Genomic DNA, 14,714 nt, shown 5'->3' on the forward strand with positions numbered 1-14,714 from the left:
TAAACATATGGATAACAGACATAAAAAATATATAGCGAAACTTGAATGTAAAAAGTGAGATGAAATCATGTTCTAAATTTGTGTTCACTTATTCCTGAAAGGAAATCTAACATGATGATTAATCATTTATCTTTAACGGTGACTAGAAGAAGAAAGATGTATTGTTTATAAATAGGGTCTCCAAAATGTTACTTTTGGTTCAAAGACTTTTATATTTTTGACGAGTACAATTACATTTTATCTATTTGGTAGAATCATTTATAAGTTATTATTTTATAGAAGAAGTACGGTATAGTGACTGCAAACTATGGTTTATTAAATATTAATTTGTCACATCGATTTTATTTGAGTGCTTTGTCCGAAAGATTATCCGATATATATATATATATATATATATATATATATATATATATATATATATATGCTTAAAACTGACAAAGTTATGTCGAATCTAAGAATCAATTCAATTACTCCCTGTGAGATTAAAAATGTAACAGATGGTCGAGTACTGACAGTTGCGAGTAAAACTTGTAAACGGTATTTAACAGGGTTTGTAGTAAGCAATTTTACTATCATTCCTTCCTCATAATGTGACCAAGATATTGTAATACAATTTGCCATAGAAAACCTTAATGTACGTTATTTATGCTTTATTCGTGTATTTGTTATGATTAAAGTGAAAAATGTTACAAGCATTTATATTTTTAGTCACTGGATATAAATGCCTAAAAGTGCTGCTTATATCACTCACGATATAAGATTGAGTAAGAAAGCTTGTAAATTAAAGGAACTTTAGAAACAAGATTCTAGCCGCATTATTTCAAATTTAACAAGTGTCACTTAAGATTATTTTAGTACGGTTTCAAATGTAAAAATGATACAGGAGTAGATGTTTAATCAGGTCACTGTTAATTATCGCTCGCAAGTTTTCATCACCCTTTAAATAAATCTGTTTTAAAGAGATGTAAAAATTATGACGTTAACGATCCATTTACGAAAACGGTTCAGTAATTTACCCCGTAAATAGTGCCAATATTGTAGAGATAATTCTTTTATGTTAGACAATATAACATCAAATTTTAAAAAAATACCAAAGGTAGCGGGCAATGAATAAATACCACTTACTTATTAACCGTTGATGTTTATTAATGCAAACAATAACGCTGTACAGCTTTTCCATCGGCGTTTTAATATCAAACTTGCCACATTTGTGCGGAACACACTTATTGCACATCAAGAAGTTTTTCCCGTTGGTTAATAGGAAAGTGACTCCACTATACTGATGAAAATTTCGCTTAAAGGCATGTTAGGTTAGCTACCAACCTTGGAGCGGTATAGAAAGTAAACGATTTTCCTTCTGGGATAGAAACTTGCGCGGTTTCCTGAGGAGGCGTGACCCAAGTAAGAAATGTTTACTATTTTGATTAGTCATACAGCCGATCGATTTCAGTGGGCGGTGCTAGGGGCGGGGCGGATTGTTCCATTGCTTGCCACTGTCATTGTGAAGTACGATACAAAATCACAGCATGCGTAGAATAACGCTATCCTAAGCTGATAACATACATCACTGTTGAGAAACACCAGTCATTCTGCACGGTTTTTATCACATTGATGGCTAAGTAGACAGCTAGATATACTTACTTCAAGTTCGTACATCAATTCTAACGTGGGTGATTAGTTCGATGTATTTGAAAACACAGAGTAAGTCCGTGGTATCAATAGCGAGGTCTCTTCTCTCAACCTTAACTAACGGTAAATTTAACACTGTCAATAATAGAAAGAAAAACAGGCATCTGTACTTCATGTTAACATTTACCCTTTTACCACTCGATCTTTGTGGCCTTTTGTGCAGAGGACCTATCAGACAAAACGTTTTATACCTATGCAAATTCATTGGCAATGCTAGACTTCGAATGAATTCGTGGATGGTGAAAACTATAAAATCTAAAAATTTTAGACCAAATTTGATATAATTTTTCAGTTCTTTTTAAGGATAAATATTTCTGGACTTACCAAATGTGACACAGTTCAACGCCACGTTTGAAAAATGACGGGAAATCATTACTACCGATAATTAATCATTCTGCATTGAAATTGAACCCTATTTCTCAATTTTCTGTATTGAAGTAGTGTAGTGACTTATTTTATTTTTTTGATGCATACAAAATGGTGATAATAATTTTCTGAACTTAGTAACTACATGTGGCTGTAAATTTGGGCTTGCTCAATGGCTCGCCCGCCCAAGGCCGCCTCGATGACAGCTCGTACGTTTTCCAGCTATAGTAACCCTCTGATTTGATTGACAGGTTTACTCGTCTAGGCTGAGAGAAGAGACAAGTAACTCGCTAAAGTAGGCTCGTGTTGACGTTGGAACTAGTGATCACTAGTGGATGGGCTTAGCAAGTTTGACAGTTTTGTATTTCTTTGACAGGAATCTGGATTTGTTTATATGATTGAAGATACACAGACGGAAACGGAAAGGAACGGAAACTTGCGAAACTTGGGACTTACTGCAGCAGCCTGACCTATGCTTGTGGGCTTCCATTGATAGTCCATGGCGCAAAGGGTATGAGGTTTCGTTACCCCTCACCTATCTTCAGTATCTTTCATTCCATTTAGGGATTTTCAATGCCACTTGTGGTTGGTATTATTTATTGTTTCGGCTCTATTCAGAGAGAATTCATGGTTGTCATTCGGGATTTCGTCGAAGTTTATTGTGTGTTTTCTAGTGTTAAAATATTCCGTGATTAATTCCTGTCGGATTGTATACCTATTTACACGGGATTTAAACGGCTGTTTTCTTGTTGTTTTCTTTCAGTATGAAAATGATATCCCGGCTCACTACGGGAATTTAAGCAGTATGGAAAATATGTATGACCCCCATAGGACGTCTCTATCCAGCCATGCACTGCCCCCACATACGAGTATTAACCATGCACCCTCGATACACCAGTATCCCCCTTATTCCACAAGTAGTTCAATGGCTATGGGAAACTCTACGCAGGATAGTCAAGTGAAACGGGATAAAGATTCTATATACGGGTAAGTGTTCATTTCTAACGCATCTTCCTTCGATACGATGATTTAATTCAAGAAAATCTTCATTTTCAATCGATTAGGTCCGTGCATGACTTGCTGCAATACACGCATCAGTCCATTGGTTAGCAGGCACGTGCTTTGTTGTGTTGTAGCGGTGTAATGTACACTTACATTTGAACTCTGACCGCTTGACTGACGGGTCGGCATGTTCATAGTTTCGGGATAAAATATAGCAATATACACGGACGTACGTAATTAAGCTGTAGTACGATATAAAGATGGATTATTGATTATAAATCTTAAAAGCTTCAATCATGAATCAGCATGAACTGACACCGCTGTTGATATCCATTTTCCACTCTTAACACTTCATGTACTCAAATTGGACGGTGGTGTTCTGAACTCGTAAAGACAAGTTGAAAATGGCCGCCATTAGCGCGTAATAGGAACGATGAAAATCAAGTATGGTCTTTTATTTTTCCTTCTAGGCACCCACTTTTTCCTCTCCTTGCGCTCATATTTGAAAAATGTGAGTTAGCAACGTGTACCCCACGGGAACCGGGAGTGGCCGGTGGGGACGTATGCTCCTCAGAGTCTTTCAACGAAGATATATCAGTCTTTAGTAAACAGGTTTTAGTAAGTAACAATTCTTTTATGTTTATTCAAGATTGCAAAGTTGCAAGAATTTTAGTAATCAAAGTGGGCTATAAACATAATATAAACATAACCATGTGTGTATGCATATATATATATATATATATATATATATATATATATATATATATATATATATATATAATTATTATTATTATCATCTGTAGATGTATCATGGTAACCTAAATTTAATGTTTATGCATTGCTGCTTTTTAATTGCAAACAAAAGTTATATCTGAAAATATATACAGGCGCACATATCGAGTCAAAAACATTTCAGTATTTATTTGATCTCTTTATTGTTATTGTTGCATTTGTTTTCTTCAGATGTCTATTTTTGTCATAATAAATCTACGGCCTTTCCATCGAGAGATTTTCGAGTGGACATAGCAAATGTGGTTAGCGAAGGGATTATATTTAATTACTTGGTTTGCCGGGTACCGTTGTGTACCCTCATTTACCGTTAGTCCGAAACGAATAATACTAGAATCCTAACACACACACACACAGATATATATATATATATATATATATATATATATATATATATATATATATATATATATATATATATATATATATATATTAGGAAATAAGAGACTTTAGTTTTATATCCAGGCCTTGCATAATTGTTAACCTCAACTCTTAGGTTATTTAAACACGATTCAATGCGTAATGTAGTCGCTGTGATGGGATAGCTCCATACGTTGACGAGTTCGGCCATAAAACCGGAATAAGAAGGGATTGTTAGCTTATAAAACAATTATCGAAATATGGCCAAAGCTTTCGCTTCTTGCAGTTTGATCGAGATTGATTTTGCCACCGCCAAACCAAATTTATGAGCTAATGTTATCCACATTGTACAGTATGGATATAACATTGATACAGCCTATTCCTTGTTGCCAATAAACTTGATTGGTTTTGTCCGGCAACGGCAAAATGCGGTCGTTCTTACATTGATGACTCGTAGCTCATATTTTCCATTTTCATTAATAATAGTATTAATTGTCGTTGCTGTGCTTTTCTTTACCAGGCAAGGTCGGAAAAGCCACTTTTTTCATCAAACCATGAGTTGGACAGTTTGGTAGGTGATTTCTACAATTATGTTTTTGTTTGTTTGCTTCTGTTAAGAACGTTTGTTATTTATGCTTTAGACATCGTGTAAAATTTAATACCAAATTTCCAGAATTTCAAATTTATTTATTTTTTATTACGTTCTGTAATTTCATCATATTCCATCCATTACGTTTATTTACAACATTAATATTTTTTAAGTATTTGGAAATTTGACATGTGCCATTTAAGTCTAAAATATTTATTAAGTTCAGTATTAATAGTTTGAAACAAAACTCTTTTAAAATCCATATCCTAGAATAAATAAATATTTAAAACTTAATATCCAGCTATAAAAGTCTTTTCCACATCAAGATAAAAAATGTGGATGGGGTTTACCGGTATTTTATGGTGTATTTTGAGGTGCCTAGCGAAGAAAATTGGGGCAGGTCGGATTTCTTCACTGTCAACCGATCATCATATAAACAGTTCCGAGTTTTCTTTCATGCTAGCATAAAAAGTCTAAGGCAATGAATTCGTTAATGAACCATCATGCACAAGACGGTTGTCTGGGGATGTAGAACCACTACACTACAACACATGGCCGGGACAAATTTTGCTGAAAAATTTGACCATATGGTTTATTTAGCTCTGGGCCAGTTGCCACAATAAAAATTGAGAGGTGTTGTATTTTTCCATAGCGCTAGCACCCCTCATGACTAAAACGCCAGCTGCCTTAATGCATCCATCTAACGATATTGTTTGCTGTTTTCAGCAGCTAACAGAGATGGGGGGAATGGTGTGGGTAAATGGGCATTTCAGACAGAATATACATGACTTTCAGCGTCTGAAATATAATATTTGACCTTTACAACCACGTGCAGTGATGAGAGCTGATTAAAAGGGGTGAAAAATCGGCATGTTCGGTTTGTTTTTTTGTCAGCAGCGTGCATTCAGAGCAGAAAAATTATATGTTGATAATTTTGTTAATTTTTATATAGTCTTAATTTAAAACAAAATTTAAATACATTTACTTTTTTTCTCCTTTCTGAAAAGATGCAATTTTGATTTAAAATCACATCCATTTGGGGATGAAAGTAAAGAATTTCTTTTCCCACTGCCTATACATTAATAGACCAAAAACGCATTTAGCAGTAAAATCATTTTTGAATAATCAACGTTTATATCTTCAGATTTTTAGGAATTTTTTTTATAAAAATTATTATGACAATAAAAACGAGATCTTGTGTATGGATTAAATTTTTAAACTATTTTCTAATTCTGTTTGTGTTTATTTGACAGATGATTCAGGCTATACAAGTGTTAAGATTTCATCTATTGGAATTGGAAAAGGTGAGTCGTGTGTGTGTGTGTGTGTATGCATATATATATATATATATATATATATATATATATATATATATATATATATATATATATATATATTGAAAATGAAAAGTTTTACAAAAGACATGTAACCTGTGTCACAACAGTTGTTGATAAATTCTAATAAAACACTACTATCACTGTTTGTTGTGTATTTAAAATCCTAAATTACTGAATACCTGTAGTGCTTTGCTTCAGGATTTGAATCTTATCTTGAGGTTGAACATTTTGGAAAGAATTTTGAACAATTTAACCTTGCTACGCACCTCTATTACATAGATAAGGCCAGATTTACCTTTGAAAATAAACCAGGTGATCAGTTTTTGCAAGGCTACCCTGGCACCAGCTCTTTTTTCATTTGATTATATTACTAATTTTCCCACCAGATCTCGGATTGAATTTCTTACAAGGTGTAGACTTTTTCAAAACTGTTAATTCAAGTTTTGAATAGAAGTAAGGTCCTACAATTGGAAGCTTTGATCTAATGGGAGAGAGAATGCAAATATTTTTTTTACATTTTTTTAAAGGTAATACATATACTAGTAATTAATTTTGCATTTTGAAGCAGGTGTATTTCTAATATTCTTAAGGAAAAACATTTCAGTAAAGTTTAAAAAAAATTAAAATCTGATACTTGTGCTGTTAGACAATTTGGTTTATTAGAACTATAAATAATCCAGTGTGTAAGACAAAGCTGTCACACACACACACACACATCTGTATATATACAAAATTCTTTGATTACAAGATGTACATCACTTGATACAAATTAAATATTACAAAAATCAAGCTGAATCAATTAATTGTTGGTAATCATTAACTGTTCAGATAATCCAAAACACATGACTTACAAAAATATGATCATGTTTTTCATAGCTAGAGTAAAAAAGATGTTAGGTTAATGTTCCTTCGTGAAAGGGAAATAATGTACCAGTAACATAGGACTAAGATTGAAAAAGTAGTACTATGTATTGATAGTATGTAGAGATAGATTGTAAGAATATTGATGCCCTATGGAATTAGATGAATTTATGTATTAGATTTTATTGGTTTATCAGTACATTAAAGGCTGTAAGGCACCGATTAAAGTGAATTAAAGTGAAGTTCTTAACGTGTAGTGCTGTCAGAAGAACTTTATATTAGGCATAATTCTTATATTAAAAAAAGTATAACAAAAGTAAATAATATTAAAAACTGTTGAGTCAATATTTAAAAATATTGTAGTCATATTTATCATAAATAGTTTTTATGAGTGCTATTTTTAAAGTTTCTACAGAGATAGAGCAACGATATGTCAACATTGTACTTACATGATGTAACTTTGAAAAATTGTCATTTTTAAGTGTTCATTTCCAAATAATTCCAACAGCAAATGTACTGATGTTTGAATGCTTCTCTTTTTTTCCAGGTGCATGAACTGTGTGACAATTTCTGTCATCGATATATTAGTTGTTTAAAAGGAAAAATGCCAATAGACTTAGTAATTGATGATCGCGAGGGTGCAGGAAGTACAACGTCAAAAAGTTCGGATAATCCCAACGAAACCACAGACAACAATTCAGAACCTGTAAGTAAATTTTTCTTATTTTTGTACATGTTTTTGTGTCTATTTCTTTTTGTACATGTTTTTGTGTCTGTTTCTTTTCGTGTAAGGCTGTTTCCATGACAGCCGTTATGTTTATGTTTGAATTTCATCTTTAAAAAAAACTAATCATGATTTAGTTTTATTTCTTTATAAAATGATTCTTTACATACTTCTAGTAATGCTCCTGATTCTACATAGAATTTCAGACTTCTTATTTTCTCTCCTCTCTTTCCTACCTGAAATTCAACTATCACCGTTTCACTTTGTTTTCATTTCGTACACAATTTTGTTTGTAATGTCCACCCAACCAGATTTTTGTGACAAAAGTTAAAACTTCAAAATCAGAATGGGAATATCAGTCTTTACATATTAGTGCAAAATTACTCCACAGAAGAAATATACCTCCAGCACTGATCTTTACATTGAGGGAAATGTATTGTTGAATCGATGAAATTGTTTTGTGCGAGAAAAATATGTAAATGGAAGGACAGCAATGGTTTTCATAACCCATAATGATGTGAAATATTATCTGCAGTGTGCAGTGTTGACTTCGTTGACAGGGACACAAAGATTGGGCTGATGTATTAGTTTTGTTGTGGTCTTGCATCTTATTTCAACAGCTGATGAATTTAATAGTACCTGGCAGTGTAAATATAGAAGCAGTGGACTGGTTTCAGATGCAAAATTTGTATTGTCAGGGAATCTTATTTTGTAATCAGACCGTTGACTGTTTTTAAATCACGAAAATCTTTGATAAATACATTCCATGTGCAAATATGTTTTAAAATCTATACTTTAACTTCTTCTCTATTCTTTGGATTGAAGTCGAAGACAAAATTTTTGACTGTTTGATAGTGATTAACTACATCATCATAATTATATAAATACTACCATAATATACCATAATATATCATAGGAATATAAATATAGTCATATAAATGTAATATCAATATACTAAAATAAATATCATAATATAAATATACTAATATAAATATAATTAATATAAATAATGTAACTCTGCTAAAATAAGTATTATAGTAATATAAATATTCCAATATAAATATAAATATAATGTAAATCTGCTATTATAAGTATCATAATATAATAATATAATTATGATAAAAATTCAGTAATGAAGAAAATAAATATGAAGATAACATCCCATGATAACTGGGTTGATGTGACAGTTGTTTTGATATATTCAGGTTTGTTGATCTGCTTTGATGTTTGGATAGAAAAAGTTTATTTTTGGGTCAAAGAATTGGCACACAAAGTCATGATGGCCATTCGTTGTTGGTCAGTAACTAATGTAAATTTTGGCATATTGTGTCAAAATAATTGTTAAAAATGGTCATAAGGACTGGTTAATAAAAATAATGTAGAAATACTGTTTCACCTTAAATTGCCTTTGTTTTTATCATTGCTTTTATATTATATATTAAAGTTATGTTTATATTACTTGTTTAATAATAATAATAATAATAACAACAACAATGATAATTAATATTTGTCAGGTTGTTCAGGGGTGAAATATTTATACAGCTGAAACTACTACTATTATTGTAACTACTACAACTTGTGCTGACAAGGTTGTTGTTCAAAAGTGACTTTACATTAACTAGGTACTCTGGTTTGAAGGGGGTATCCATTTTCATGAAATTATCTTGTGAACCGTAACCTCTTGTGCAAATATTGTCAATAATTTTGGAATCTTTAGAGGTCTTTAGCCCAGGATAATAAGTAATACCTTTTCTACTTAAACTAAAAAATTGCAGGAGTTATTACATTTTATTTGCCTTGTTATGCTGATCCCCATTAGTAATGCATTTAACTGCAAGGTTTAAGAATGACTTGGATTTGCTTTTTAGAATAATGTTATCTTTATGATCTGCTCAAATATATTTAGACAATTAGACATTTATATATTTGATACCCTGAAAGGTATTTGGAAAAGGCTGTTTAGCCATTTTGATTTTGTTTTCGGTATGTTTATTTACTGGCCTACAGTGAATGAATAGGTCAAGTCATGAGAGCATTGGCCTTTTTGTTTTCTTGACCCTGGATTGGGCTGATATTTCATCCTATGTTTGCTAGATAGGATATTTGCCAAATCTTTTTTACTTTTCGAAGATATAGCTCGCTAGTCTCTAGTCGACTACAATTAATGAGGGCGAAAAACCAACCAGTCTAGGATTTCGGCAAAAATGTTATCTCTGTGACCTAGTTCACCCTCACTAAGTTCACAAAATGTCACTTTTGGTTAAACACACAATTCACTTTAACAGAACGGCTGATACATTGTTTCTCCTAGGGATTGATTTTCACCATTAGGGCAGTCTATATGTGGGACCTTTCAACACAAGATCCTGGATAGACTATTGTAAAATGTAATATAGAAATTGAATGCAGTTTTATAATCTAGGAAAAGAGTACATGATTGATTTTAGATCTTCATCTGATATATTTTTAGTTGGTAATAAATTAATTAGTGAGAAGACTGACATTTGTCCACTTCATTTGCAATTGATGATGGCTAGCATAAACATGTGTGCTTGATATTATAATTTTAGGACAAAATAAAACTACAGCTAAGTAATACTAAGTTCAGGTTTATATTTTCGAATGTACTTAAATAAATTTTTTACTGTAATTCATGAAGGTGTGTACGCAGTAAAAGTTCCAGCGAGTTCAGTAGGGTTCCTTTTCAGTTTACCAATATATACTTGTGAGGAAATATACCTAGAAATAAATAAAGCCTTTAACTTTGGCTCAGTAGTTACTGGTTTCTAGGTGAGTGGTTATTAAATTAAGATCTGTAAATCACATGAAATTGACACTATTTAATGACATGAAATTGACAGCATTTATTGACATAAATGTGACAGTATTTGATATTAATCAGAACAGATTGTTCCAAAAGATAGTAAAATAACATGTTTAAGATAATGTACTAACTTTATCAGCTTTGGGAAATACTTATAAATTCCCTTCTTGTTTATTTCTCTGCTTTAGCCATCAGCTTGGATAATACAAATCCAGTAATGTTTTTTTGTAATTCTTATATTTTTGCCATTAGTATCTGTTTAGAAATAAATGCACAGCATTTTGCCAGTTAACATTCCTTGCAGCACACCTGGAGGACTAAGATTACAATCAAATCGAAATTTCAGAAGACATTCCCCTTAAAAATTGAATCGGTGAACCTTTTGCCCCAGTAGTTGAAAGGAACTGGACCTATTTGGAAAAGATTTTTATCAGCACAGATTTTTATCGCTACTGGAGCATCCTGGGAAGACTTTCATTGACAAAGTATAAAATTGTCTGACAATTCATTATAACCAGGACCTCTGCCAGTAGATAGTTATCAGTCACTTCCTTTCATTAGCCCCTAAATAGACCCAATTTTCTCCAAGTCTAGAAGGTCAACCCTGTGTGGGACTGGTGAAGGTAAAGAAGGAAGATAATGGTCAGTACTTATTACATTATCATGGGATTCCAAATGAAATTGGCAAAGTCCACATAAAAGTTAGATTTCAACCCAAGATTGTGTTACTTTTATCAACACAATATCAATTCTTGTAAGTCATAGCACTGCCCAGGGCAGGTCAGATATCTGATACATTCTTAACCTATCAGAAGTGAGGGAATCTCACAGATCCATTATATTTGGTGCAAATTTTATTTATTTACTTTGCTAAATTTAAAATTACCATGAAGTAAATATTAACATGGCTATAATTTATCTTATTTTGATCAAATAGGAAATCATGTCAAATTCATTATGAAAATTATTATTAAATGTTTACAGTCCCATTTTTGTACACTGTATAAACTTGGTTTCATAGGGCATGGAAAATTCACACACACACACACACACACACACACACATTGACAAACACACACACGCACACACATATGTGTGTGTGTGTGTGTGACAAGTAACATCATAAGTTATTTTGTTATAAAACATTTAATAGTCATAATGAGTAGAAATGCGTAAGCACTGTACATTGGTCCCACACTCTAAACCTGACCACCACCACCACCCCTGCCCGGGCAATAATGCTGCCTGTCTCATCGTCACTTGTGATATCATGGGACCAATTTAATTTGGCAAACTTTGTTTTATGAATATTGTTTCATTTATTTTAGCTTAGGATATAGCTCTTTTGCTTCTGTGAACCAATTATAATAATTTCACATTATTAAAATATATGTTTTGTGTTGGAATACACTATCAAGACAGACATGTTGGAACATATATATTATAAAGTTCCCTCACTTGTAATGTGGGACACTAATAGAATTATGAAGAAGTGTAATTGGTAGTGAGAGCACTTGCATTTTTTATTTTTTATTTAACCACAACTTTTGCCTGAGAACCCATATTGAAAAGGGGGTTCCTGTTTGGAGCCAAGTGGAGGTCTGGTGTAAGACACAGATGTATGCCTCATTGAGTTTGCTAGCATTTGGGCTTTTTCTGCCAGTCTGCATGAGTATTTTGTAATCGGTTCAGGTCCAGTGAAAAAATAAAGCAGACTGTCTGCCATTTATTTTTCCAAACTTCCAACTTTAAATGAACAGTAATGACTCCCTCCTGGTTATTTTTATCACACTGAGGCAAGACAGATTGAATAGTTTATGGCTAATGTTTTGAAACTGAATTCCACAGAGGATCACCATGAAAATCAAGGCCCAAGATAATTGTAACAGCCCAGGGGTAGAAGTGGAGGCCAAAAAAAAGCTATCATTATTGTAATGGGCAGACTCCTCTGTCTGGCATGTATTAAGAGTTCACCCACCTGGGATACTGATCAGGGTTTTTCCTTGCCCATTATTAAATAGGTCATGTTATACCCCATTAAATGAGATTAGGGTACTCAATTTCATTAACGTTCATCAAAAATCCAGACAGGGAATTAAGTGCAGTTGGTAATGTGTTGGGCTGGAGCAGTAATTATGTTTAATTACCTTTATGTTAAATAACACCGTTGTCAACTAAAATTTGTATTGTTTAAGGATGAATTATAGGAATCTGTTTGAAATTTTCGAAGTAAATATATTGTTTACACTTGTACTTCAGAAAATGATGTTGGTTAGTTGGTTGATTGGTTGGTTGGTTGATTTTTTAACAGCATATTAAACAGGTTGTTGGGTATTTCATGTTCATCAAATGGGAGCCAAGTGCCTTTTCCAATAACAGATTAATGAAGACCAAATATATTATGGTGCTGTAATTTGTACGATACTGTACAGATTAATGAAGACCAAATATATTATGGTGCTGTAATTTGTACAATACTGTACAGAAGACCAAATATATTATGGTGCTGTAATTTGTACAATACTGTACAGATTAATGAAGACCAAATATATTATGGTGCTATAATTTGTACAATACTGTACAGATTATCTATCATTTTGAAATTGTTAATGATTATGTCTCTAGTATTTAAAAAGTTGACTATATATTCCACAAATTAAAAAAGAAATAGTTTAAAAATCACTATAATTCCTAACTTTAATAATGAACAGAGTATTTTTGTGTGCCAGTATATGACATAACAAAGTGTTAATTTTTGGGGTGCAATTAGATGTTATGACAAAAGTGGTCAATATTTAGGTGCTCCTTTAAGTAAAAAAGTGTTCATTTTTGGGGTGCCCCTATATGTTAAAGCATTGAGTTTGTTTTTTGTGTGCCATGTGAATTATTACAAAGTGTTCATATTTTGTGTGCCCATATATTATAGCAGTGTGTTTGTTTTCTCTGTGTTATTACAAAGTGTTCATTTTTGTGTACTCCTGTATGTTATAACTGAATTTTTTGTGTATGTTTATTCTTCACTGTCAATAATAGCTTAATTTGCTGTGGCAAGGGATTATCAGGGTAATACAAGCAGGTCTTCACCATTTCTCTTCGTGAAAATAAAGCCATCAGTAGATTTCGAAGTGTCCATTGCCGTAGTAACATCCATGGTTTCTTAACAGTCTTCATAGATCAGCTGATTACATAATGTATGTGCTATATATAGCAAAGTGGCTGATGAGTGTAGGAGAATCTCAACTTACACTTAAAAGACATTTAAACTCCAAGAAAATAAATGTGTAAATAAATACTCCCCCAATTACATTTTTGAAATCAGAACAGCTGCCAGTGTAATTTTATGACTTTATTATTTTAGCTACAGGGAGATTTTTATTATGTTCTTCTTGTGTGGTATGTTTTATCATTCCTGTTGATATTGTAACAGGGAAACATACTTTTTTTTGTTGGGGGGAGCAGATAATTATTTCCATGTTTAATTTATTTGGGAATTGCCGTTAGTTATGATGAAACGTAGAAATTTCATGAGTGAAATTAAAGTGTTGATGCAACTGCTGATTGGTGGTATATTTTAAGATTTTTATTTTTGTCCAGTGTTTTTTCCCTGCTAGTTTTGCATAACACACTGTTAAACTTTGAATATTCCAGTATTTTCCAGTATTTTGAATTGTATTAGTCTTTATTGGCATATATTTTATATTTATTTCCATAATATTGTCGTAAAGAGTTTTATGATGTAAGCTGTGAAACCTCCAAGATTATTTCTGTTTTATTGCCATTCAATAGCACTGGCAGTTATTATTGTTTAGGGAAAGTTTATCAGAGGCTGGAATGCAGAAATGTTACGGCTCTATGCTGTGTTCTGATTCATTTATTCTTGCTACCTAGAAGGCAGCATTTTTGCATAGAATTTCAGCCGTAGGTTTTACTTGCATCATAAATAGCGCTAAACTTCCTTGTATAGGTGAAATGGCATCTGTTATTACCCACTGAGACTACTGCAACAAAGTTTTTCAGCAAACTTCAAGTGTATCATTTGATATTGATTCTACCACTTTATGGCTATTTTTATGATCCAAAGAGAAAGTGTGCCAGTGATGTGTAGAGGCATGTTGTATTTCAAAGTTTACATTTCGCCAGGTATATTCAGGTGTGAATGGCCCCAGGTGCATC

At 32.5% G+C, this 14,714-nt stretch overlaps 1 protein-coding gene across 3 annotated transcripts in view; it reads left to right on the top strand.

The window, feature by feature from the left end:
- The window catches only part of LOC149805221 (homeobox protein Meis1-like), a 170,040-nt gene that overhangs the window by 40,841 nt on the left and 114,485 nt on the right, over positions 1-14,714 (top strand). For 2 of the 3 annotated variants that reach the window (XM_089948592.1, XM_089948599.1), the window contains exons 2-7: positions 2,432-2,566; positions 2,819-3,042; positions 3,528-3,675; positions 4,727-4,777; positions 6,049-6,099; positions 7,541-7,699. In XM_089948592.1, the coding sequence (XP_089804718.1) occupies positions 2,555-2,566; positions 2,819-3,042; positions 3,528-3,675; positions 4,727-4,777; positions 6,049-6,099; positions 7,541-7,699 (645 nt within the window). In that variant the 5' untranslated portion in view covers positions 2,432-2,554. Of the gene's footprint in view, positions 1-1,531; positions 1,702-2,431; positions 2,567-2,818; positions 3,043-3,527; positions 3,676-4,726; positions 4,778-6,048; positions 6,100-7,540; positions 7,700-14,714 lie in introns of those variants that run through there. The other variant, XM_089948608.1, reaches the window with a different exon arrangement.

Source organism: Sinohyriopsis cumingii, chromosome 2, assembly GCF_028554795.1.
Source record: "Sinohyriopsis cumingii isolate HCF-2022 chromosome 2, ASM2855479v2, whole genome shotgun sequence".
In the NCBI taxonomy this organism is placed as follows: Eukaryota; Metazoa; Mollusca; class Bivalvia; order Unionida; family Unionidae; genus Sinohyriopsis; species Sinohyriopsis cumingii.